The 27,780-nt window shown below is 38.1% G+C and overlaps 2 protein-coding genes across 3 annotated transcripts in view; both read right to left on the bottom strand.

Moving 5' to 3' along the window:
* Positions 1-2,927, bottom strand: part of osbpl5 (oxysterol binding protein-like 5) — a 51,724-nt gene extending 48,797 nt beyond the window's left edge. For both annotated transcript variants that reach the window (XM_087842929.1, XM_087842931.1), the window contains exon 1: positions 2,703-2,927. The gene's annotated coding sequence lies outside the window, so the exon portion shown is untranslated. The remainder of the gene's footprint in view (positions 1-2,702) is intronic.
* Positions 2,928-5,766: 2,839 nt separating this feature from the next.
* ptprjb.2 (protein tyrosine phosphatase receptor type Jb, tandem duplicate 2) overlaps positions 5,767-27,780 on the bottom strand; it is a 56,902-nt gene continuing 34,888 nt past the window's right edge. Inside the window, exons 25-46 of the mRNA XM_087844591.1 lie at positions 27,182-27,442; positions 26,482-26,835; positions 20,456-20,815; positions 18,901-19,161; positions 18,294-18,554; positions 15,717-15,977; positions 15,110-15,370; positions 14,422-14,685; positions 13,900-14,157; positions 13,398-13,541; positions 13,061-13,259; positions 12,565-12,686; positions 12,379-12,466; positions 12,235-12,279; positions 11,927-12,014; positions 11,432-11,522; positions 11,076-11,152; positions 10,740-10,874; positions 9,939-10,055; positions 7,619-7,779; positions 7,360-7,495; positions 5,767-7,275 (exon numbers count right to left, since the gene is read on the bottom strand). Coding sequence (XP_087700717.1) covers positions 7,123-7,275; positions 7,360-7,495; positions 7,619-7,779; positions 9,939-10,055; positions 10,740-10,874; positions 11,076-11,152; positions 11,432-11,522; positions 11,927-12,014; positions 12,235-12,279; positions 12,379-12,466; positions 12,565-12,686; positions 13,061-13,259; positions 13,398-13,541; positions 13,900-14,157; positions 14,422-14,685; positions 15,110-15,370; positions 15,717-15,977; positions 18,294-18,554; positions 18,901-19,161; positions 20,456-20,815; positions 26,482-26,835; positions 27,182-27,442 — 4,097 coding nt within the window. The 3' untranslated portion in view covers positions 5,767-7,122. The remainder of the gene's footprint in view (positions 7,276-7,359; positions 7,496-7,618; positions 7,780-9,938; positions 10,056-10,739; positions 10,875-11,075; positions 11,153-11,431; positions 11,523-11,926; positions 12,015-12,234; positions 12,280-12,378; positions 12,467-12,564; positions 12,687-13,060; positions 13,260-13,397; positions 13,542-13,899; positions 14,158-14,421; positions 14,686-15,109; positions 15,371-15,716; positions 15,978-18,293; positions 18,555-18,900; positions 19,162-20,455; positions 20,816-26,481; positions 26,836-27,181; positions 27,443-27,780) is intronic.

Genomic DNA, 27,780 nt, shown 5'->3' with positions numbered 1-27,780 from the left:
GGAAACAGCACTGAGCCACTTATCAGCCCTGGAATAGGACAATTCCACTTTGAAGACCAGCCAGATTCAAAGTAGCATTTTAAAGGGAAGAGTGTGTTTTGGAAAATTGCCATTCGGATACACAGAGACAATCAGGATCAGACAAAATATCTGATTTCCAAATAAAAACAAATAAAGCAGCAATTAGCATTTAGACTGGAAGACGGAGAGGACCTAGCACCCGTCATCAACGCCTAGCTGGCTTCTCCTGTGGAGACTGATCTACAGGATGCAGTGAGATGTGGTATTTTCTGCATATCCTTCACAGTACAGCATGGAAGTTGGGACATCTGTTGCTGTGTCTTCCTGCTAGAAAAAGCACTGATAAAAAGCAGGACTATCCACCCACAGAAAATGACTCAAACGGCTCTTTACTCTTTCCTTCTTTCACTGCCACTCTCTCCCCCATTTGTGTTTCACAACAGAGCAAAGCCACAGTTCTAGTTGATAGGCTTAGGGCCCAACACCATTAAATATCACCACCTGATTAGAGGAAGGTAGACTGTCACATGACGCGTCAAGGCTTTGGGTGTCAACAGATCAGCACAGAAAAGCAAATGTGATTTTTGTTTTTCTAAAGTGGAAAAAATTGTATTAAGCGTCAATCTGATGAGCGGTGTTAGACTCTATTTAAATCAGATATGCAACAAGACGTGGTCTCTGTTAGTAATGATTTCATGACCTAATTCCACTGCCCACGTAATACTAATGACCTTCTCATGCTTGCCATGGTCCTATCTCAGCTATTTCCACCACTCATAGTAGGACACTCTGCAGTAATTCAATATCAGATCAATTTTTTGTCTGATGGTGAATGACGACAGTGCACGTTAGACGTTTATCATTCTATATAACCCTCTTTAAAAGGCTGAGTCCAGTGAATTTACAGACCCAGAAAGGCTGAAGCAACAACGCAAATAAAGAAGTAGAGAATGTGAACAAGTGACACACTTTAAAACTGCCTCTTCATCAAGCTCTGCAGCAGTTTCCCACATATTATCTATTTTCACTTCAACCAAGGGTGAAACATTCCACTAAACCCTTTAACTATTAACTAAAGTGCACTCCAGCACTCCAGTGTTATTCTCATCACAAGCAAAGCCAGACTCGACATAATACCACACAATTAAAGATGGATGAGACAAAGTGGCAGTGAAAAGCCTCCACAGTTAGTCATCATCTCATCGAGATCAAATGCCACGAGTATCGTTTGACCCGCACTTATTTTTTTTAAAAAGCTTGAAGAAACTCATGATCTTCTGTTTGTTAAGCTGCACTTTTTTCACAAACCCCTAACATGTGCACAAATGCCGATGTGGATCTTTATAATTACTTTTTATTGTTATTGCTGTGGGAGGAACTCCTTTCAGACAATTTAATGAGAACTACATGACGGAGCTGGCAACGTTCTCAGCGTGGTCTTGTAAACAAACAAGCTATGCAATGAAGTCTGTGTTTCTGAGTGACCCCAAAAACACCCTGTTTTGGCATTTCTGCGCTGCAGCATCTGACTTGTCAATGAATGTAGACTGGCACCAATGAAGGAAGCGCTCATGCATATACTGATAATCACCTGTTTACAGATTTCTGAAAACAAGATGGCATTTTCTAATGTAAGTGGCCAGTATTTATCTGTTGCTTTTTATCAGCTTTGCTTAGGATTACTTTTTAAACTTGCAGAAAGTAGGGCACCTAAACATCTGTTATTATCAACCCCGAATTTGGCAATCACGGCATTTAATTTCTTGTCAAATTAATATGGTCCTATTAGGAGGCGTGTGTCGTTAGATTAAAAAAAATATTTAAGGTGAGTTTCAAAGCGTTCTTCGCAGAAAACCCTACCTGGCTTTTACAATGTGTTCCTTGTGAACCCATGGAAAAGGTTAAACGTTTGGTATCACACTTGCAACAGTGCAGCCGGCCAACGCTGGCGAGGTCTTGGACTGTCCTGCACATATTTGACATTTAAATGTCTGCCAGCCTCGTCGCTCTGCTTTGAATTATCTGCACGCTGCAGTAAAGTCAAAGCAAAACGTCGCATCCCACGTGGCACATAGATGATACAGAGACTTTACAGACTGCTTGATTAATGACTACAGTTAATACTCCTATGATCCTCTGCCACATGTGCTTAACAGCACAATAACATGCATTTTTCATTTATTTACAGTTTGTAACAAAAGCAAGTGAACGCAACACTGTAACTGATTTAACATAAAAGCAGCACATACAGGTACTTGCACTCGCTTGTTGCAGTCATCCTGGGCATCGGCGGGGATCGTGGTTGCTATGCAAACGAGTGACAGCAAAGCTGCAGCCGCATGGGGCACGGGCTGCTCCGCTAACGTGGCGATGAGGGGTTTACTTGAGGCAACAAGCTAGTAAGGTTAGCTGCTACCCAACGAGACGGCAAACCAAACACTCGGAATGACGTTACTATAACCACTAAACGAATTCCTTCATATGCTGCGACGATGGGAAGACTAAAATTACAGCGTGGATACCACGAAAAGCGCAATTTTTTCCCTCATTTTGTTATTCAGCGCTATCAGAGCTAACTAGCCGTTAGCTCATAAAACATGGGTTAGTTGTATAGATACAAGTAACGTTGACTAAAAATAGCAAGTTGTGCTTAGCGGTGTGCTGTAGTAACAGAAACTCACTCTTTGTCGATCAGGGAAACGATCATGCACTTGCTCCTAAGCTTCTTTTCCAGTCCAGCGTCATAGCACGGGGCTGTATGGAGACAGCTGGGGGGGGTTAGGGGGGCAGTAGGTGGGCTGTGACGGACGGTTGGAGTCGGTTGGAGAACAAGTTGCTCGGTTCCTCTCAACATGGAGAGTGCGGAGTGGACTGGATCCTTCTGCGGATCATCTGCTGCCCGTCACACACAGGGAGCTATGGCGCCACCTGTGGCCGTAGCAGCGTACAACACCAGCTGCATGTGACCTACAAGATAAACACCGGCACACATTTCCGCTTCAGATTCAGTTTCACGTCTGCTTACATTTACTGTTGTCGAAAACGCTTGTACACAAACTGGGACCAGTCAAAACGGACAAACAAAACTTCATAAGTGGGAATTTCCTACTGACATATACATTGTGTATTACGCAATGTGAGTTTTTAATGAAGTGTATTACATAATGTGAACATACTCCATGTAGAAAATAAAAATGTACAATCATAAAATAAGTTTACATGCAATATCAGATACTCTTTAGGCAGCACACTGTTCCCTGCCAGTGTATGTAATTTTGCTGTAATAAAATGACAGATGAAGAGTTTTACTTTTGCGGTGTTGATGTGTAGCCATAGGTGGGCATTTGAAGTTCATCCAGATCACATATTGGGCATATTTTTATAAATAAAAATCTAAATGAAATTAGAAAAAATAAAGTATAAGATCTATACATGCTAATCTGTTTCGATCTCAAATCCAGAGTCTCAGTTCATCAAGATGTTGCAGAGAGAATTTTAGCAACAAATATTCATATTAGATAAATGTAGATAGTAAAGATAAAGACTCTCAGACTCAGTGAAGTGTTCATATAGCTTGGCAGAAAAATTATAAGAGCAAACATTTTCACACATTTTTTTTATTATAAATGTATAATTCATATTTGCACATACAGTTAGGTCCATATATATTTGGACAGATTTCCCAGAATGAAATTCAAATGAAACAACTCAGATGCACCTTAAGTGCAGATTTTCAACTTAAATTTTTTGGGTTGAATAAAAACATTGCATAAAAGTGAGAAATTTTTTAACGCAATCCCTTAGTTTTAGGGTCTCAAAAGTAAATCGAGAAATTAAAAGACTGAGAATAAAAATTTCATTTCTAATACTTGAAAGCCCTTTGCTGGCATTGACAGCCTGAAGTCTTGAACTCATGGAAATCACCAGATGCTGGGTTTCCTCCCTTTTAATGCTCTGCCAGGCCTTTACTGCTGCAGCTTTCAGATGGTTTTTGTTTGTGGGCCTTTCTGTCTGATGTTTAGTCGTCAACAAGTGAAATGTATGCTCAATTGGGTTAAGATCAGATGACTGACTTGGCCATTCATGAATATTCCACTTCTTTGCTTTAGTAAACTCCTGGGTTGCTGTATGTTTTGGGTCATTGTCCATCTGCATTATGAAACACCACCCAATCAATCTAATTGCATTTAACTGGATTTGAACAGACAGTATGTCTCTGAACACCTCAGAATTCATTCAGCTGCTTCTGTGCTGTGTCACATCATCAATGACCACTAGTGTCCCAGTGCCACTGGCAGCCGTGCACACCCAAGCCCTCACACTGCCTCTGCAAATCTAGCCTAGTCCAACCTAGACTTTCTATTCTTGAGACTTATGTGTGGCTTGCAATTGCAGTGGAACTCTGGATTTACTTTCTTGCAGTCTTCTCTTTATGTTAGACTTGGATATTGATTGGCCACTTGGTTGTGAAGGGATTTCTCTTGACCAAGGAAATGATTTTGCCATCATCCACCACTGCTGTCTTCCATAGACATCCAGGTCTTTTTGTGTTGCTTGGTTCACCAGTGCTTCCTTTCTTTCTCAGAATGTACCAAACTCTACATTTTTCCACTCATAATATTTCTTGGATGTTTTTCTTTTCTTTTCTATTTTTGCATTTTAAGGATGGCTTGTTTCACCTGCACGGAGAGCTCCTTTAACTGCATGTTATCTGTTCACAGCAAAATCTTCCAAAATGCAAGCACCACACCTCAACTAACTAAACCTACTTCCTAAACCCTTCATCCAATATGAATGTGGATACCCTCAAATGAAAGCTGGGAGTCTGCACATTATGTCCATGTCCATTAACTATATTTGGAAAATGTCTTAGTAAACAGGTAAAAAGCAGAACTTGTGTCCAAATATATATATATGGACCTAACTGTAATCCCTGGTCTTTACATAGAAATGGCCATATTTAAACTGTAGTGAAAAAGAGTGGTCTAGTACCTTTGCCTAGATCAGATGACAAATATTTCATTTTCTCTTTACTGTTGTTTTATATTAAATTTCAGAGAAGGTTAGAAAAAACATCCTAGTGTAATCCATTATGGTGGATTTGTGGCATATAAGCATTTGAGGTCATTATTAAATTTGGATCACCCAGTTATCTTTTGTTCTATTTTAATTTTCCAATTGCAGGTCAGGATTTATGTTCAAAATGGATAAAAATCCAACTTATGGACCTGAGAGGCATGAGACAGAAATTATGTCGGGAAGTGGGGGAGAAAAAAGTAGAAGCCTGAGAAACTGCAGGCCTATTTAAGCTGACATGCTGAAAAAATCTTACATTTGTAGAAAAACAATGCTGTGTACCAAAAGTGGTCTTTTAAACCACCTCAATACTGTAAAAAGTCTTGCAGCAGAAGGCCTGATGTGCTGAGCTGTAAAACTGTCAAAGTCTCCTTGTGAAAAGCTTTTTCCTTACAAAGTAAGAAACAGACATGGCATTATTTATTCATCCGTTGAGGGTGCACTTATCTACCTGCAACCTCGAATTGAATAATTCAAAGGTGTAACACCTCAATCCTGCTCTGTAGCATGCAGTCATGTATTGTGTTGGTCCTTTTGATCCTTCCATTTGACTCAAACAATTTTGGAAACTATATACATAATGAGTTTATCAGACATGCTGCAGTAGCTGTGACACAGTGTGATGAGCTTTGTAAATAGGTCCAAACTCACAATTGTCCAGAGGTAACATTAAAGCAAGCATATGAATCTTTAATCATATTGAAGCTGAGGGATTTAAACAATAAGAGGAGTATTACGCCTCTATTTTCCAGAATTTATAATCCCATTTCATATGACAGGTTAAAATGTATACAAAATATGAATCCTTGCCTTTTTCTATATATATTTTCACATTGTAGCATCAAGCATCATATAAAATATCCTAAAACCTTAGTAATTATCATACATATTTTTCATTTAAAACCCAAATGCTTAAAATAGCTTTAAATACACTATGATAAAATAAAAATACGTTTTAAAAAATATCTACAGGCGTACTCTTTTATTGAATTATCTTTAAAAAAGTAAAGTATCTGCCTCATGGAAAAGCCTGCCCTTTGAGCCTGCACTTCTCTGGCTATTTTAACATCACAGTATTTCCATACAAGGATCGGATATGTAGCAGGAAGTGACATAACATTACAGTTTCTGTGAGGAATGCACAACGTAGAAAATAAGGAAAAAACAATGGACTAAGTTCGTCAAAGTACAAACACCATAGATGCTAGGAACATGTTTAGTTTAATTGAGTTCCTGAGCTTTTTATTGAGGCAAGTAAAATTGCAAAAGTAAAATTGTAATAAAAGTATTGTATGTATAAAGAAATAATCCTAACAGTCTACAAAGCACTGGCCAAAATATTAATGCTACAGATAAAAACATCTCCATAGTAGACAGTGTAGAAGACAAATGCATCCAGTGCATTATTCACAATACAGTGCATACATGTGCAAAAGGCTCCTTCATTTAAACACATTGCAGAGTTCATATTGGCTTAAAATATGCACAAACAGACAGCTGAATTTCAGATGTCTGTCTTTTCCATTTGAAGACACAAGAGTGCCACCTATTGGTGAACTGGTGGAAAAAACTCTTTAAAAGGCACACAGTCTTCATAACAGCATTTGTTTTATACAAGGCAAAGGTTATTATAAGTTTTTCCTGATCAAAAATACCTGTACAGCATCCATCACACTACCTGAGCAAAAAGATCTAATCATCAGTGAGTCATATACAGTATTAAGAAGCATTTATAAAACATCTGAGCAATACAAAAATATACAATTATAGCAAAGTGTCCAAGACACATAATCCATTATTGCAGCTCTACGTACAGTTTCGTCCACTGTCAACATTCATAAATCTTAACAAATAAATATCAAATAATCTGAGTTTGAATCCAGGAAGCTAGATGACTGTCATCAAAAGCCTAAAAGGTATAAAAATAAATCCAGGAAAATGTGCTCACAGCCTCTCCTTCACAGATATTTGCTCAGTTTCTTTCTAAAAGTGAAGAGAGATGGAAGTACTGATGGACTTCTGGGCCTATGCGTTGTGGTATCCGTTTTTGGGAGCCCCCTTTTTTGGGCTTATGTTTTCATAGATTGCCGCGGTGTTTTGGTAGATTAGATCCACATTGGTCCCCGTTCTCGACCGGATGATGTCCAAAGCACACTGGTTTAAGAACACATACTGGTCCTGCACATAGCAAAAGTTCATTGAGATGTGGCATATCACTCATCACGTCAAACAACACACTACAGTGAATGTGAACATTCCTACCTCTGTCTGCACCATAAGTGGTCGGTGCATGCGCAGATCATGAACAATGCCGAACACATCCACTGTGTTTTCTCTTTCAATCTGGAAAATCAGTCTGTCTATGGCTATAAAGGTACCTGTGCGCCCCACACCAGCACTAATCATGAAGAACATAGAAACACAGATATATAAAAATATATATATATATATATTTTTGAAAACAGGTCACACTGGATAAATACAAAGTTGTGGGTGTATTTGAATGTGTGCTCTGTCAAACCTGCAGTGGACCACTGTGGGCGAGTGTCTTGAGTACTGGTTCATGTGCTCTCTGACTAAATGTCTGAAGCTGATGAGGAGCTCTGTGGTTTCTGGTACCCCGTGATCTGGCCAAGCTGTGAAGTGGAACTGACGAACTGCTCGGGTTTCTGCTGTTTTCACCTGAAGGACAAAACAGCGAAGCACCTCAAAACAGCTGAAGATCCTCAAGACACAATAACACATACTAGTGATGGGAATTCCAGCTCTTTTTAGAGAACTGGCTCTTTCTGTCACAATACGGCTGTGTGCAGGCAAGAGTAGGACCCAAACGCAAACTCGCAGAGACAAAAACTAAACTCAAAAAACACAGCTTTATTGCTGGTATGGAGTGGGACACGAAAAACAATACAAAACTAAACTGGGAAAACTAAAGCACAAGGAGCCACAGGGAAAAATCACACAGCTATGAGGGAGGATGCAACACTGACAAAGAGAAACATGGGGCTTAAATACACTGAGGGATAACGAGGGGGAATGAGCCACAGGAGGAGAGCACAGCTGGGAGTAATTAGGCAGGACGAGACAAGGGAAGCAAAACTAGAAACATTAACATAGGACAGACTGTGAAAGTAAAACAGGAAACACACTGATGGAACTCAAGACATGTAAACTTAACAAACTGGGGAGACAGAACATAGGGACCTGAAACATGGAACAGAAAGGCACAGTAGACACAACATGAACATAACAACACCACAGGGGAAAAGTAAAACAAAATGCAGGAACACAGGACCTCTTTCAAAATAAAATGGGAAACATAATGAAACGCAAACATGACAACATAAGAAACACAAGAAACACAGACATGAAGCACATGAAGGACAAGGGAGACTTAACAGGGATTGGATACACAAGGGGAATCTAATAAACAAATGAACTTAGATAACCTAATGAGCAAAATAAACTCAAACTTAAAACGCTGGGTCAAAAGACCCAGGATCATGACACTTTCAGCTCGGCCCACTACAAACAGCTGGCTCTTTCGGCTCCCAAGTGGCTCTTTAGGTTGTTTTGTTGATTTAATTAATTTATTATCAATAACAATATAAAGTTATGCACAAAATTAATTACTAATGTAAAAAATAGTGTTTTTTTTTATTTATACATGTTTATTATATAAATATACTTTTATTTATTCACTTCACATAAAATGTAAAAAATAAATGTTAAAACATATAAACATATTACAAAAAACAACTATTTACAATTCAACTTTTAACTATTTAAATTTTCAGCTTTTTCTGTTTCAACAAATTTAAATTGAAACAACACAAAACTCTTCAAACCACAACACAATAAAATAGAGAAGATGCCGCCATTGCTGGAAACTGGAATTGGCTGGGCCGCGCTATGAATTATGGGATAGGCCAATTCCAGTTTCCAACAATGGCGATAGCTACTTAGTTTTAATATTACTTTCTGGCTCACAAAATAAAATTTTAAGATAAGGCAAGAACGTAGTTGTGTAAACTTCAAATATCTGCTCGGTTTATCAAGACATCACATATTGGCAAAAGTGCTCCAACGTTTTCGGACACGTTCTTGCACCAGTTTGAAGTTTTGCGAGTTCATCTTAATTTTTTTTTCTCCCATGTCCCTCGCAGGGCTCGGTAAGAGAGAGGGAGGGTAAGAGAAAGGAAAAAATGAATAAATAAATAACACGGCTCGCGACAAGGAGCCGGCTCCCATCGTTCACTTCAAAGAGCTGGCTCTAAGACCCGATTCATACTGGACTGATACATCACTACCACAAACCTCAAACGGTAACTGGACAACATGACAAAAATGTGTTGCAAGGATTTATGTTTTAAAGCAATAGCAAAAGTGCCTTTTCACGACCCTCAAAGATACAAAGTATTAGTTATATAGATGTAAACAGAGAGAACTTCAGTCAACACTGACCTTATTATTACCATAGATTTGTTAAGACATTGGAAAGTTTAATAGGTAGTCTATTTTGGTTGCAGGACGCCTACTGTAAATCATGTTAAATATTCAGGGACCATAGGGTTTTCCAATCTAAAGGTCTTTCTCCCTTTCCTAAAAATACTTCTGAAAAATTATAAATATTTATTACAAAAATAATTTACAAATATCCAAGATAATATATATATGGATATATGCTGTATGAAGTATGCTTCCTTCCCATTGTTACCAAATGCTTGGTGATAGGGGGTCATGTAATTGTTGGGCTTTCTTCTATTATTGTAGTATATTTATCTTTAGCACTGACACTATATAGACAAAACAATATTGAAACCAATGTGAAAACCACTCACATTTTTAATGTCAAAGTCCCTGAGGGTCCAGTCCTCAAGTGTTATTTCAGAGGTTGCTTTTACAATGATGTTGTCACACCGCTTGGTACCAGAACTCCAATACTGCTCACATTTTACCTGGAAAGGAAAAGTTTTAGCTTTAAAAAAAAACATTGTAAAAAATAACATTTACATTAAAAAAAACACTGTAAAAACATCTATCGTTTCATTTTACGCTATCATTTATTTCATGGTGTCGCAAAATAAAAAGTTTAAGGCAATATTTTTTCAACGTTTTGTGTCGCTGCAGTGGCTATATTAATTTCTTAAAGTTCTCTCTTTCTCTTATATTTAATATAACCACACTACAGACGGAAAAGAGCATGTTTTTATGTGTTGTCGTAGCAACAACGACGGTAAAACCATCGCGTGTCAGCTTGTTTATTTTCCATACAAACCTTTCACAAGAAAGCTCAAGATCCTGTTGAGACCTTTCAAAATAAACTGAATCACGTGAAATAGTTTGCAGAGTGTTTACGGATGAGAAGCTAAAAAGAGCCGTCAGAAGCTAAAAAATAAACCTTAAAACAGGCTTTTCACCGCAGCACGCCGTGTAATAAATACTCACAAAGAAAACGGCAGCCATTACAACTTATGACTAAAAATGTGTAGTTTTATGCATCATTTTTTTATTTCTCTACGATATTCGATACAGTAATTTAGGTCAGTATTGGACCGATTCAGATACGTAATATCGGATCAGTCTATCCCTACTGTAAACATGCTTGTCCTGCTGGTTGTGGTGTTTTTATTAATACTCACTCGTCCCTGTTCATTACAGCGTGTCAGCATGACCAGAGTCTGCACATTCTTCTCCCAGATCATCCTCCAGAAATCGTTGACCGTGGTGGGTAAAGGACCTTGAGCTGCAATAAACTCCTTCCTCGAGTTGTAACCCTGCCAAATAAAATGTGAGCTCAACCACATGAAACAGCCAGTTGGATTTTTCCGAGGCGTTTTTCAAAGCAGAGTTTACATGAAGGCAGAAACGTTTAACAAATGGCATGTCAAGAAGCATAGTTATATTGCTCAGTAGGATGCTTGCTGATGGTGCAATGACTGTGGCAGAGAGCTGCTTCAAAAAGTGTCAGTACGCACCGGCATGTAGTTAGCGTTGATGTAATCATCAGACGGACTTCCATGGAGAATGGAAAGTTTCACCCTAGAGGAGTCATCTAGGAGGCGAACAAGAGGGTAAATGAAATGTAAGAGATGAAATTAAAGAGAAATCTAATGAGGATGAAAGGAATTAAAAAATATTATTGTTAAAAAAAGTATTAGAAATTATTTTCCTACACTGTTATGCATTAATAGATGCATGCTATTTTTTGGTTCAAGGCACAAAGTAAAATTAGAAAATGGTAGCAGATGATGTAAGGCAGGCAATGATGTTGTTTAAAGAGTGAGGGTGTTATGGTCAAAGCAGCAGAGATGGATTTGTTAAAGTGACTCACATGGAAGCACATTGTTGTAGCGATTCTTAGGCTTGTTCTCCACATTCAGTGCATGTAACTTTGACTGAGCTGTGCCAACAACCTTCAGGTCCTTTAAAATACAGAAGAAAAAAAGTTGGTGTCTACATGCGGAGTACCAGAGAAGCAAATGAAACTTTTTCCAGGTAGTTTTTCTGTTTTTTTGCCCTTTGCTCTTTTACATTACACTTCAGTATTATTTTGGCTCATTCTGGTAACAGTAATTACATTTGATTTTGTTTCAGTTGCACCTCTCCAAGATGTCTCTTTTCAGGCAGCAAAAAGCTTTTGGAGCACTGTAAGTAATACTGTAAAGCTGTACCAGGAATGATTTATTACTGTTATACTGACATTGACACTGGTGAGTGTGTCTAGAACACAAATTGTTAAAATTAGAAATCAAAATAAAAACGTTCTACTATGAATAAGTATATTTACAAATTAAGAGTCAATGGATATTCAGTTTTGGGGATTTACCTCAAATTCTTCTGCAAAGCCACAGTTGGAGTCTGCTCTCTGCTTCTTGTAATAAGCCTCAAAGTCCTCCACACTCACGGCCACACTTCTGCTCAAACCAAAGTTTAGGCAAGAGTGACAAGGTTCGTTCAGGAAAATATTAACATTTGAAAGATCTGCTCATGTTGTGAGTTAAAGAACTTGTACTTACACTTTGGCTCTATAAAAAAATAAATAAAAAAATAAAAAAAGTAGCAATTAGAAAAACAGTTGTTGTCTAGGTATATCATGCATACATTACAATAAAATGACAAACACACAAATTTTACCTCAAAGATTGAATCTGGATGTCTGGTGATTTTTTTTTGGCTAGCCTACAGGAGTAGATAAAGTATATAAATTATAAATTTAGAATATATTCATATACATGGAGATTTAATTATCTTTTTTTATCACTGGTGATAGTGGCAAACCTTTTCCAGTAGATAATAAAGCCGATGAGGACACTGAAGAGAATGAGAAAAACGGCTACCGATACACCAACAGCAATACTAGTGATAGCTACAATGGTTGTAATGGAGAGATGAAGGAAGTAGTCATTAGACATTCGTAAAATCACCTTATACGCAAAACAAACAAACAATACTGTAGTACTGTACCTGGATGCTGAGGGAGTTTAACTGTGTAAGAAGAGCTTTCTATTACTAAAAGTAATGAACCGTGAATCTCCACAAGGTTTGATTGCTGCAGGGTCAGGTTGGTGAATAATACAATGGCATAGCTGCAGGATTAAACAAATCACTAATTTAAAAGATTTAAAATGATTGTGTATATACAAATATCTGTCATTTTCAGTAAAGGTGCATTTTTGTGTTTATAATCTCTCTTAGCAATTACCAAAGGAACTGTACTGTAATATTTTCTAGAACATCAGCATATAGCGTCACTCTAATGCGTCCAAAATTATAAAAAGTCAGTTCATGTATAAACTAGTGTGACACAAGTAAAAAGATCAAATTAAAATCATAGTTTAATGAGATTTTGATAATAATTACACTGTTCTGTATTTGTGTTGTCCAGATTCTGTAACACTAATAATGTTATTTTTGTGTGTTTGCATTTTTTCTATACATAATCAGTTTTTTGTGTTCTTACCTGTATTTTTCATTGGCATCCAGAGGACCATTACTGTAGCCATTCCATTGGGATCCATTTCCTATTCCTATAGACAGGGCACCTTCACTACGTAACTGTGGTATATTTCTGCCTACAACTGTAGCCAAGTATGCTGGAGCGCCATTTTTCCAATTATTGTAAGTATTATTTAACCATTGGGTCCAACTAGAGGGGGCATCTGGAAAGAGAAAAACACTAAAAATAGTAACTGGCTTTTGACAGAAAAACAGTTGTCATGAACAAAATAGAATATAACAGCACAACAAATACTACTCTCCTTTGTGTTCAGATAAGGAAAATAGAAGGAAAAACCAACCATTCTTTGACACCAGCACACCAACATTTCTGATTGGTCCATTAGAGTCGTTAAACATCCTGGAATCAATCTGTAGTATGAAACTATTGTGTGTGACACCAATCGATTGCACTAAGCTGCCAGAATTTACTGGCATGGGCGGATCTTTGATAGGAAAGAAAGTAAAAAAGAAAAGTATACATAAATATAAGACTGCTGTATAAAGATATACTTTTATATATAAATATATAAAAGTATAACATGTATATATACAAGTCCTACAAAGATTAAGCAGTAACTTTTTACATTTCTGTTTGTACAGTGTACTATCAACTACAGATCAACCAACAAAACAGCCATAGACAAGTCAATGCATAGATGTTTTTGAGTACTATTAAGGAAAAAGGATTATATTAGCAGGTGGTATTTTCTGTAAAAGGCTTATCTATGTATCTCAAACTCTAGTTCTGAAGTACATTACAACACTAATATATTCTACATTGTGAAAAGCACAAAGCCTTACCTGTTATGCCTGTCAAGCACTTGTAATACACAGGAATGCTGGGATTTCCATAGCTTAGAGTTATTACAGTCACATTATAATTAGTATAGTGGTTAAGGCCAGAAATTGTATAGTTGCAAGAGTTGTTAGTGATGCGGTTTCCATTTACAGTCATTTGGAAGCCAGTGTATTGGCCACGGGGTGTGGAGCACGACAAAATAATTTGTGCATTTTTGGTGTTTGGACCTTGACAGCCTAAAATTGTCACTGGGCTTGCATCTGTAGGATGAAACAGAAATAAGGAAAAGAAACAGCGCATTTAAAATGAATTAATCTGTCAATTCTATTGAAGTTGAGCAATAATATCAAATATCTAAAGAAAATACAAAATCTGGGCTTATTTGTCAAAAACTGATTTTTCAATTTATTATCTTGGATAGGTTTTGGTCTGAGTGGAATTAAAAATATGTCTTTCATATGTAAAACACAGATCAAAAAAAGAGGATAGATGACAAAACTTGAATTAATATCTAGTGTCCGTACTTGTGCATCCGGTGATCATTACTGGTGCACCCTGTGTTTTATCACAGGTCTCTGTGGTGACTTCGATACCATAGCACTGACCAGGATCCAGATCAGTGATATTATACACAGTTTGTGTAACTGTGAAGTTCTGCATTTGGGATTTAGTTTGATTCCAGGACAAAAAGTATTTATAGCATTCCTTGTAGTGAGGTGGATTTTTCCAATTGACTGTGATGTATGTCTCTCCTGGAATGGCCATGAGCTCCTGCACTGCCAGTGGTCCTGTCAAATATTTGAAAGATGTAAAAGTTAATCAATAAAGAAAAGATGGACATGTCAGTGAAACTGTAACACTAACGATCATCCATCCTGGATGAAGATGAAAGTGATTAGAAGTGACCACTGACTATGTAAACTAAGATATAAGAGGACTGAAAAAAGTGTGACATCAGATGACACACTGCTAACATCCATCTGACTCAAAAGACAAACATCATCTAAATATCAAAAACATTTTAAACTTATTAATTGTGAGGAAAATGCCACAATATAAGTAATTGTTTCACCTTAAGCAATGAAATAAAATTAAACAAAGAAGAAATCAAATAGATTCAAAGAAAAAAAGTGTTTTGTTTGTTGTTGTTTTTTTTTAAAAACAGGGCATGAAAACAGTCTCGGTCAGCAAAAATAATAGTTTCCATCTTACTTGTGCATTGATAAATCTGTGCCATGTCACTTTCTGTTCTGTGATCTCCAGCCACTGCTACGACAGTGAAAGTGTAGCACACTCCAGGAGTCAGCTCAGTGACATTTACTTTAGCTTCAGTCACAGTCTTATTCATTTTTGTTGTTCCATTTGTCCACTCTACTCTATAGAACGACCTTTGACCCACTGGGTGAGTCCAGTTCAGAAATATAGAGGATGTCCTGATTTCACTGACAGTAAGATCCCTGATTACTTCAGGCTCTGTGAGTGGAGAGCACATGCATGAGGATGAACATGAAAGCGATTAAAAGTGACCACTGACTATGTAAACTAAGATATAAGAGGACTGAAAAAAGTGTGACATTAGATGACACACTGCTAACATCAGTCTGACTCAAAAGACAAACATCATCTGAATATCAAAAACATTTTAAGCTTCATAATTGTGAGGAAAATGCCACATTCTTCTTTCAAAGTAAATGTTTCACCTCCAGGAATGAAATAAAATTAAACAAAGAAGAAATCAAATAGATTCAAAGGTAAAAATGTTTAAAAAACAGGGCATGAAAACAATCTCAGTCAGAAAAAACAATAGTTTCTATCTTACTTGTGCATTGATAAATCGGTGCCATGTCACTTTCTGTTCTTTGATCTCCAGCCACTGCTGCGACAGTGAAAGTGTAGCACACTCCAGGAGTCAGCTCAGTGACATTTACTTTAGCTTCAGTCACAGTCTTATTCATTTTTGTTGTTCCATTTGTCCACTCTACTCTATAGAACGACCTTTGACCCACTGGGTGAGTCCAATTCAGAAATATAGAGGATGTCCTGATTTCACTGACAGTAAGATCCCTGATTACTTCAGGCTCTGTGAATAAAGTGTAAATACATGAGTGGTACGCCCCTGTGCAGCCCCTAATCCCATCAGTGTGTGCTGTTGCCAATGGCTGGTGCCAACTGACCACACCTAGTCAGGTGTGGATACAAGCATACCTGATGCAGGCTTTCAAAAAAGCTCACTAGTCTTTGCCTTGGTGGCACCAGACATTTTAGCCAACTTGCTATACCATTTTAAGATAAAACCTCTTAAGGAGCGATGTGGCTTTAAATGACCAAATGAAGGTATCAAGTATTTAGGAATTCAAATTCGAGAGTATACGTATGAATGTATTGCCAAGACTTCTATACCTTTTCCAAATGCTGCCTATTAATATTCCCAACTCTACATTTGATAATTTAGATAAACTTTTTCCCAAATTTATATGGTAAGGCAAACGCCCAAGGATCAAGTTCCAAACATTAAAACTGTCAAAACTGCAGGGGGGATTGGCTGTTCCAAATCTGAAATATTATTTCTGGGCAGCTCAGATGAGACCCCTGACTGTATGGGTGTGGGATTTGTCTGAAACTCAGTGGCTAAACATTGAGAAGACAATGTGTGAAAGATCATTGGAATCCCTGCTTTTTTCTAACATTTCAATTAAAAATTTGCACATGGGGGAATGGACAAGGGTCACACTAAAGATTTGGCGTAGAATCAAACAATCATTTGGTCTTCCAAAAGAAATTTCAATTTTATTAAGCTTTTCCTCCCTGCAGGGTTTTTCTCCTATTGTGGAAGACTCTGGCTTTAGAGTGTGGTTAAATAGCGGGCTTCATAAACTTTGTCATGTTGTGAGGAATGGGCACCTGAGCTCATTTGAAGAGTTGGGAGGTCAGTTTCAGCTTCCTTCTTCTGACTTTTTTAGATTTCTGCAGCTAAGAAGCTTTTTGACAAAACATAAAGAATGGAGGCAAGTTTTGGAGCCCTCACCCATTGAGGAAATATTTCTAAAAATATTTCAAAGTAATTCCTCCCCAAAATTAATCAGTAATTTTTATAACGCATTTATGAGTTTCAATACAAATGCAACTTTGGATATTAAGGCGAGGTGGGAAGCTGAGACTGGCACTCAAATCTTAGAGGACACCTGGGAAGAGGTGTTCGGTGAAGCCCATCTGGTGACTAATTCTGGGCTGTGGAGAGAATTTAAATGGAAGGTGGTCATGAGATATTTTAGAACCCCAGAGATAATGGCCAAAATGAAGCCTACAAATCCTGACACCTGCTGGCAAAATTGTGGTACTTATTTAGGAACCCACTCACATATATTCTGGTCATGCCCAAAACTCTGCTCATTTTGGAATGACATATTTAAAGTTCTCAATACAGTTTTCCAGCAACCATTAACAAAAGACCAACAGCTAGCCATTTTAGGAGTATTACCAAATGGTTTTGCGGGAAACAATAAAAAGTATCTCTTAAGAATCTTGCTTACAGCAGAACTAAAGTGTATCACTATTAAATGGCTGAATCTTGACCCACCTTCATATAATATGTGGATTGATAAAGTAAGAGAAATTTACCAGATGGAGGAAATAACATATGCTCTGCGGATTCAGAGAGAATTGTTTACTGAGCGTTGGCGACCCATAAATGCTTTACTCTTTCAATAATTTAGCATAGGTCTGTTTCGTTTTGTTCATTTATGGCTAGATTTGTCACATGTTATTTAATATTACATAAAGTTTTTGTTTTGTTTTGTTTTTGTTGTTGTCTGTTTGTTTGTTTGCTTGCTTGGATTTTGTTTTGCTTCCCAGTTTTGTTTTGTGCTTCCTATTTGCAGTTCTTATTTTAATCTACATTTCTGCATTGCGGTTCCTGTGACTGTCCTACTTGTGAACATTGACAAGTTGCAATGTTGTAAATTATAATAAAAATTGAGTTTAAAAAAAAAGAAAGATAAAACCTCTTCTCACTGGAATTCCTGGGGTTTCATCTCCTTTCTTACGTTGCGGGTTTTGAGCCGGGTTGTTTCAATGACGATTAAATAGAAAACTATAAAAAGTGACCACTGGCTGTGGAAACTAAGATATAAGACGACTGGATGAAGTGTGACATCAGATGACACACTGCTAACATCAGTCTGACTCAAAAGACAAACATCATCTAAATATCAAAAACATTTTAAGCTTCATAATTGTGAGGAAAATGCCACATTACTCTTTCAAAGTAAACGTTTCACCTCCAGCAATTGAATAAAGTTAAACAAAGAAAAAAATCTAATGGATTCAAATATAAAATTGTTTAAAAAGGGGAAGGACAAACAGTCTCAGTCAGCAAAAATAATAGTTTCCATCTTACTTGTGCATTGATAAATCTGTGCCATGTCACTTTCTGTTCTGTGATCGCCAGCCACTGCTACGACAGTGAAAGTGTAGCACACTCCAGGAGTCAGCTCAGTGACATTTACTTTAGCTTCAGTCACAGTCTTATTCATTTTTGTTGTTCCATTTGTCCACTCTACTCTATAAAATGACCTTTGACCCACTGGGTGAGTCCAGTTCAGAAATATAGAGGATGTCCTGATTTCACTGACAGTAAGATCCCTGATTACTTCAGGCTCTGTGAGTGGAGAGCACATGCATGAGGATGAACATGAAAGCGATTAAAAGTGACCACTGACTATGTAAACTAAGATATAAGAGGACTGAATAAAGTGTGACATCAGATGACACACTGCTAACATCAGTCTGACTCAAAAGACAAACATCATCTGAATATCAAAAACATTTTAAGCTTCATAATTGTGAGGAAAATGCCACATTCTTCTTTCAAAGTAAGTGTTTCACCTCCAGCAATGAAATAAAATTAAACAAAGAAGAAATCAAATATATTCAAAGGCAAAAATGTTTAAAAAACAGAGCATGAAAACAGTCTCAGTCAGAAAAAACAATAGTTTCTATCTTACTTGTGCATTGATAAATCTGTGCCATGTCACTTTCTGTTCTTTGATCTCCAGCCACTGCTACGACAGTGAAAGTGTAGCACACTCCAGGAGTCAGCTCAGTGACATTTACTTTAGCTTCAGTCACAGTCTTATTCATTTTTGTTGTTCCATTTGTCCACTCTACTCTATAGAACGACCTTTGACCCACTGGGTGAGTCCAATTCAGAAATATAGAGGATGTCCTGATTTCACTGACAGTAAGATCCCTGATTACTTCAGGCTCTGTGAATAAAGTGTGAATACATGAGTGGCACGCCCCTGTGCAGCCCCTAATCCCATCAGTGTGTGCTGTTGCCAATGGCTGGTGCCAACTGACCACACCTAGTCAGGTGTGGATACAAGCATACCTGAAGCAGGCTTTCAAAAAAGCTCACTAGTCTTTGCCTTGGTGGCACTAGACATTTAGCCAACTTGCTATACCATTTTAAGATAAAACCTCTTCTCAGTGAAATTCTGGGGTTTCACCTCCTTATTTATGTTGCGGCTTTTGAGCTGGGTCGTAACATAAGCGGGGGCTCGTCCGGGATATTTGGACATTTTTGTGGAGACTGAATATCAGTGTTTTGTATTAGTTTTAAGTGGGCGAGTGACGGTGTTCGCTGTAATTGGGCAGACTCCCTTTAGTAAGTGTGTTTCAGCTGGGTGGCTGTGCTGCCCTTCAATCGAAGCACTTTTTTGTTGTTTTGCTTTGTTGTTTTAATTTGTCGTGTTTGGTGGTTATCCTGGGTAGGGGTACGCTTCAGGGTTTGGTGGGAAGCTTTACCCCTGGTCTGCTGCCTACCCTTGAGTTTGCTTTTAAAGTTGCCTCAAGTCCGGTACACCACTGAAGACTAGACAGGTAAAGTGTTGTTTTTAGCGTTTTAGGTTGGGAGTTGCTCAAAGTGAATCAGTGGCACCAATCTTGACAGGGGATTTAAACATTCGTTGACTATGGTCTTATGGGTGAGGCAGGTAAGCCGTTTCTAAGTTGGCATAACATGTACACCGTGTGTGCATCTAATATGTCAGTGTTGATGGATGCAAATGAGATTCTCGTGTGGTGAGTGTTTTGTGCTGTGGCCTTTCGTGTTTCGGAGAATGTGGCTACTTTGGTTAGATCACTTTTGATGTGATCATTATGTGGCCATAACTCTCTATTTGTGGTCAGTCACTAGCATGCTTGCTTTACTGAACTTTGGAGATTAAAGTAACTTATTGTGGTATAGGGCCACTTGTATGTGACCATTTGTGTGGTGGAGACAACAGATTACTTGGTTGTGGTTATTTGTTGCTACTTTTGGTTTTGTGTTGTAGCAGGTCAAGTAATCATTTTGGGTTTAACTTTAATATCAAAAACATTTTAAACTTCGTAATTGTGAGGAAAATGCCACATTCTTCTTTCAAAGTAAATGTTTCACCTCCAGGAATGAAATAAAATTAAACAAAGAAGAAATCAAATATATTCAAAGGTAGAAATGTTTAAAAAACAGGACATGAAAACAGTCTCAGTCAGCAAAAATAATAGTTTCCATCTTACTTGTGCATTGAGAAATCTGTGCCATGTAACTTTCTGTTCTTTGATCTCCAGCCACTGCTGCGACAGTGAAAGTGTAGCACACTCCAGGAGTCAGCTCAGTGACATTTACTTTAGCTTCAGTCACAGTCTTATTCATTTTTGTTGTTCCATTTGTCCACTCTACTCTATAGAACGACCTTTGACCCACTGGGTGAGTCCAATTCAGAAATATAGAGGATGTCCTGATTTCACTGACAGTAAGATCCCTGATTACTTCAGGCTCTGTGAATAAAGTGTAAATACATGAGTGGTACGCCCCTGTGCAGCCCCTAATCCCATCAGTGTGTGCTGTTGCCAATGGCTGGTGCCAACTGACCACACCTAGTCAGGTGTGGATACAAGCATACCTGATGCAGGCTTTCAAAAAAGCTCACTAGTCTTTGCCTTGGTGGCACCAGACATTTTAGCCAACTTGCTATACCATTTTAAGATAAAACCTCTTAAGGAGCGATGTGGCTTTAAATGACCAAATGAAGGTATCAAGTATTTAGGAATTCAAATTCGAGAGTATACGTATGAATGTATTGCCAAGACTTCTATACCTTTTCCAAATGCTGCCTATTAATATTCCCAACTCTACATTTGATAATTTAGATAAACTTTTTCCCAAATTTATATGGTAAGGCAAACGCCCAAGGATCAAGTTCCAAACATTAAAACTGTCAAAACTGCAGGGGGGATTGGCTGTTCCAAATCTGAAATATTATTTCTGGGCAGCTCAGATGAGACCCCTGACTGTATGGGTGTGGGATTTGTCTGAAACTCAGTGGCTAAACATTGAGAAGACAATGTGTGAAAGATCATTGGAATCCCTGCTTTTTTCTAACATTTCAATTAAAAATTTGCACATGGGGGAACGGACGAGGGTCACACTAAAGATTTGGCAAACAATCATTTGGTCTTCCAAAAGAAATTTCAATTTTATCAAGCTTTTCCTCCCTGCAGGGTTTTTCTCCTATTGTGGAAGACTCTGGCTTTAGAGCGTGGTTAAATAGCGGGCTTCATAAACTTTGTCATGTTGTGAGGAATGGGCACCTGAGCTCATTTGAACAGTTGAGAGGTCAGTTTCAGCTTCCTTCTTCTGACTTTTTTAGATTTCTGCAGCTAAGAAGCTTTTTGACAAAACATAAAGAATGGAGGCAAGTTTTGGAGCCCTCACCCATTGAGGAAATATTTCTAAAAATATTTCAAAGTAATTCCTCCCCAAAATTAATCAGTAATTTTTATAACGCATTTATGAGTTTCAATACAAATGCAACTTTGGATATTAAGGCGAGGTGGGAAGCTGAGACTGGCACTCAAATCTTAGAGGACACCTGGGAAGAGGTGTTCGGTGAAGCCCATCTGGTGACTAATTCTGGGCTGTGGAGAGAATTTAAATGGAAGGTGGTCATGAGATATTTTAGAACCCCAGAGATAATGGCCAAAATGAAGCCTACAAATCCTGACACCTGCTGGCAAAATTGTGGTACTTATTTAGGAACCCACTCACATATATTCTGGTCATGCCCAAAACTCTGCTCATTTTGGAATGACATATTTAAAGTTCTCAATACAGTTTTCCAGCAACCATTAACAAAAGACCAACAGCTAGCCATTTTAGGAGTATTACCAAATGGTTTTGCGGGAAACAATAAAAAGTATCTCTTAAGAATCTTGCTTACAGCAGAACTAAAGTGTATCACTATTAAATGGCTGAATCTTGACCCACCTTCATATAATATGTGGATTGATAAAGTAAGAGAAATTTACCAGATGGAGGAAATAACATATGCTCTGCGGATTCAGAGAGAATTGTTTACTGAGCGTTGGCGACCCATACATGCTTTACTCTTTCAATAATTTAGCATAGGTCTGTTTCGTTTTGTTCATTTATGGCTAGATTTGTCACATGTTATTTAATATTACATAAAGTTTTTGTTTTGTTTTGTTTTTGTTGTTGTCTGTTTGTTTGTTTGCTTGCTTGGATTTTGTTTTGCTTCCCAGTTTTGTTTTGTGCTTCCTATTTGCAGTTCTTATTTTAATCTACATTTCTGCATTGCGGTTCCTGTGACTGTCCTACTTGTGAACATTGACAAGTTGCAATGTTGTAAATTATAATAAAAATTGAGTTTAAAAAAAAAGAAAGATAAAACCTCTTCTCACTGGAATTCCTGGGGTTTCATCTCCTTTCTTACGTTGCGGGTTTTGAGCCGGGTTGTTTCAATGACGATTAAATAGAAAACTATAAAAAGTGACCACTGGCTGTGGAAACTAAGATATAAGACGACTGGATGAAGTGTGACATCAGATGACACACTGCTAACATCAGTCTGACTCAAAAGACAAACATCATCTAAATATCAAAAACATTTTAAGCTTCATAATTGTGAGGAAAATGCCACATTACTCTTTCAAAGTAAACGTTTCACCTCCAGCAATTGAATAAAGTTAAACAAAGAAAAAAATCTAATGGATTCAAATATAAAATTGTTTAAAAAGGGGAAGGACAAACAGTCTCAGTCAGCAAAAATAATAGTTTCCATCTTACTTGTGCATTGATAAATCTGTGCCATGTCACTTTCTGTTCTGTGATCGCCAGCCACTGCTACGACAGTGAAAGTGTAGCACACTCCAGGAGTCAGCTCAGTGACATTTACTTTAGCTTCAGTCACAGTCTTATTCATTTTTGTTGTTCCATTTGTCCACTCTACTCTATAAAATGACCTTTGACCCACTGGGTGAGTCCAGTTCAGAAATATAGAGGATGTCCTGATTTCACTGACAGTAAGATCCCTGATTACTTCAGGCTCTGTGAGTGGAGAGCACATGCATGAGGATGAACATGAAAGCGATTAAAAGTGACCACTGACTATGTAAACTAAGATATAAGAGGACTGAATAAAGTGTGACATCAGATGACACACTGCTAACATCAGTCTGACTCAAAAGACAAACATCATCTGAATATCAAAAACATTTTAAGCTTCATAATTGTGAGGAAAATGCCACATTCTTCTTTCAAAGTAAGTGTTTCACCTCCAGCAATGAAATAAAATTAAACAAAGAAGAAATCAAATATATTCAAAGGCAAAAATGTTTAAAAAACAGAGCATGAAAACAGTCTCAGTCAGAAAAAACAATAGTTTCTATCTTACTTGTGCATTGATAAATCTGTGCCATGTCACTTTCTGTTCTTTGATCTCCAGCCACTGCTACGACAGTGAAAGTGTAGCACACTCCAGGAGTCAGCTCAGTGACATTTACTTTAGCTTCAGTCACAGTCTTATTCATTTTTGTTGTTCCATTTGTCCACTCTACTCTATAGAACGACCTTTGACCCACTGGGTGAGTCCAATTCAGAAATATAGAGGATGTCCTGATTTCACTGACAGTAAGATCCCTGATTACTTCAGGCTCTGTGAATAAAGTGTGAATACATGAGTGGCACGCCCCTGTGCAGCCCCTAATCCCATCAGTGTGTGCTGTTGCCAATGGCTGGTGCCAACTGACCACACCTAGTCAGGTGTGGATACAAGCATACCTGAAGCAGGCTTTCAAAAAAGCTCACTAGTCTTTGCCTTGGTGGCACTAGACATTTAGCCAACTTGCTATACCATTTTAAGATAAAACCTCTTCTCAGTGAAATTCTGGGGTTTCACCTCCTTATTTATGTTGCGGCTTTTGAGCTGGGTCGTAACATAAGCGGGGGCTCGTCCGGGATATTTGGACATTTTTGTGGAGACTGAATATCAGTGTTTTGTATTAGTTTTAAGTGGGCGAGTGACGGTGTTCGCTGTAATTGGGCAGACTCCCTTTAGTAAGTGTGTTTCAGCTGGGTGGCTGTGCTGCCCTTCAATCGAAGCACTTTTTTGTTGTTTTGCTTTGTTGTTTTAATTTGTCGTGTTTGGTGGTTATCCTGGGTAGGGGTACGCTTCAGGGTTTGGTGGGAAGCTTTACCCCTGGTCTGCTGCCTACCCTTGAGTTTGCTTTTAAAGTTGCCTCAAGTCCGGTACACCACTGAAGACTAGACAGGTAAAGTGTTGTTTTTAGCGTTTTAGGTTGGGAGTTGCTCAAAGTGAATCAGTGGCACCAATCTTGACAGGGGATTTAAACATTCGTTGACTATGGTCTTATGGGTGAGGCAGGTAAGCCGTTTCTAAGTTGGCATAACATGTACACCGTGTGTGCATCTAATATGTCAGTGTTGATGGATGCAAATGAGATTCTCGTGTGGTGAGTGTTTTGTGCTGTGGCCTTTCGTGTTTCGGAGAATGTGGCTACTTTGGTTAGATCACTTTTGATGTGATCATTATGTAGCCATAGCTCTCCATTTGTGGTCGGTCACTAGCATGCTTGCTTTACTGAACTTTGGAGATTAAAGTAACTTATTGTGGTATAGGGCCACTTGTATGTGACCATTTGTGTGGTGGAGACAACAGATCACTTGGTTGTGGTTATTTGTTGCTACTTTTGGTTTTGTGTTGTAGCAGGTCAAGTAATCATTTTGGGTTTAACTTTAATATCAAAAACATTTTAAGCTTCGTAATTGTGAGGAAAATGCCACATTCTTCTTTCAAAGTAAATGTTTCACCTCCAGCAATGAAATAAAATTAAACAAAGAAGAAATCAAATATATTCAAAGGTAGAAATGTTTAAAAAACAGGACATGAAAACAGTCTCAGTCAGCAAAAATAATAGTTTCCATCTTACTTGTGCATTGATAAATCTGTGCCATGTCACTTTCTGTTCTGTGATCTCCAGCCACTGCTACGACAGTGAAAGTGTAGCACACTCCAGGAGTCAGCTCAGTGACATTTACTTTAGCTTCAGTCACAGTCTTATTCATTTTTGTTGTTCCATTTGTCCACTCTACTCTATAGAACGACCTTTGACCCACTGGGTGAGTCCAATTCAGAAATATAGAGGATGTCCTGATTTCACTGACAGTAAGATCCTTGATTACTTCAGGCTCTGTGAATAAAGTGTGAATACATGAGTGGCACGCCCCTGTGCAGCCCCTAATCCCATCCTTGTGTGCTGTTGCCAATGGCTGGTGCCAACTGACCACACCTAGTCAGGTGTGGATACAAGCATACCTGAAGCAGGCTTTCAAAAAAGCTCACTAGTCTTTGCCTTGGTGGCACTAGACATTTAGCCAACTTGCTATACCATTTTAAGATAAAACCCCTTCGCAGTGAAATTCTGGGGTTTCACCTCCTTATTTATGTTGCGGCTTTTGAGCTGGGTCGTAACATAAGCGGGGGCTCGTCCGGGATATTTGGACATTTTTGTGGAGACTGAATATCAGTGTTTTGTATTAGTTTTAAGTGGGTGAGTGACGGTGTTCGCTGTAATTGGGCAGACTCCCTTTAGTAAGTGTGTTTCAGCTGGGTGGCTGTGCTGCCCTTCAATCGAAGCACTTTTTTGTTGTTTTGCTTTGTTGTTTTAATTTGTCGTGTTTGGTGGTTATCCTGGGTAGGGGTACGCTCCAGGGTTTGGTGGGAAGCTTTACCCCTGGTCTGCTGCCTACCCTTGAGTTTGCTTTTAAAGTTGCCTCAAGCCCGGTACACCACTGAAGACTAGACAGGTAAAGTGTTGTTTTTAGCGTTTTAGGTTGGGAGTTGCTCAAAGTGAATCAGTGGTACCAATCTTGACAGGGGATTTAAACATTCGTTAACTATGGTCTTATGGGTGAGGCAGGTAGGCCGTTTCTAAGTTTCTAAGTTTCTAAGTTCATCTCCTTATTTATGTTGCGGCTTTTGAGCCGGGTTGTATCAATGACGATTAAATAGAAAGCTATAAAAAGTGATCACTGGCTGTGGTAACTAAGATATGAGAGGACTGGATGAAGTGTGACATCAGATGACACACTGCTAACACCAGTCTGACTCAAAAGACAAACATCTGAATATCAAAAACATTTTAAGCTTCATAATTGTGAGGAAAATGCCACAATATTCTTTCAAAGTAAATGTTTCACCTCCAGCAATGAAATAAAATTAAACAAAGAAAAAATTTAATAGATTCAAAGAGAAAATTGTTTAAAAAGGGGAATGAAAAACAGTCTCGGTCAGCAAAAATAATCGTTTTCATCTTACTTGTGCATTGATAAATCTGTGCCATGTCACTTTCTGTTCTGTGATCTCCAGCCACTGCTACGACAGTGAAAGTGTAGCACACTCCAGGAGTCAGCTCAGTGACATTTACTTTAGCTTCAGTCACAGTCTTATTCATTTTTGTTGTTCCATTTGTCCACTCTACTCTATAGAACGACCTTTGACCCACTGGGTGAGTCCAGTTCAGAAATATAGAGGATGTCCTGATTTCACTGACAGTAAGATCCCTGATTACTTCAGGCTCTGTGAGTGGAGAGCACATGCATGAGGATGAACATGAAAGCGATTAAAAGTGACCACTGACTATGTAAACTAAGATATAAGAGGACTGAAAAAAGTGTGACATCAGATGACACACTGCTAACATCAGTCTGACTCAAAAGACAAACATCATCTGAATATCAAAAACATTTTAAGCTTCATAATAGTGAGGAAAATGCCACATTCTTCTTTCAAAGTAAATGTTTCACCTCCAGCAATGAAATAAAATTAAACAAAGAAGAAATCAAATATATTCAAAGGTAGAAATGTTTAAAAAACAGGGCATGAAAACAGTCTCAGTCAGCAAAAATAATAGTTTCCATCTTACTTGTGCATTGATAAATCTGTGCCATGTCACTTTCTGTTCTGTGATCTCCAGCCACTGCTACGACAGTGAAAGTGTAGCACACTCCAGGAGTCAGCTCAGTGACATTTACTTTAGCTTCAGTCACAGTCTTATTCATTTTTGTTGTTCCATTTGTCCACTCTACTCTATAGAACGACCTTTGACCCACTGGGTGAGTCCAGTTCAGAAATATAGAGGATGTCCTGATTTCACTGACAGTAAGATCCCTGATTACTTCAGGCTCTGTGAGTGGAGAGCACATGCATGAGGATGAACATGAAAGCGATTAAAAGTGACCACTGACTATGTAAACTAAGATATAAGAGGACTGAAAAAAGTGTGACATCAGATGACACACTGCTAACATCAGTCTGACTCAAAAGACAAACATCATCTGAATATCAAAAACATTTTAAGCTTCATAATAGTGAGGAAAATGCCACATTCTTCTTTCAAAGTAAGTGTTTCACCTCCAGCAATGAAATAAAATTAAACAAAGAAAAATATCTAATAGATTTAAAGAGAAAATTGTTTAAAAAGGGGAATGAAAAACAGTCTCGGTGAGCAAAAATAATAGTTTC

The sequence above is a fragment of the Neolamprologus brichardi genome, chromosome 7 (assembly GCF_056152115.1).
Source record: "Neolamprologus brichardi isolate AB-2024 chromosome 7, ASM5615211v1, whole genome shotgun sequence".
NCBI lineage: Eukaryota > Metazoa > Chordata > Actinopteri > Cichliformes > Cichlidae > Neolamprologus > Neolamprologus brichardi.
The sequence above is the reverse complement of the archived record's forward strand: the minus strand, read 5'-3'. Positions and strand labels throughout refer to the sequence as shown.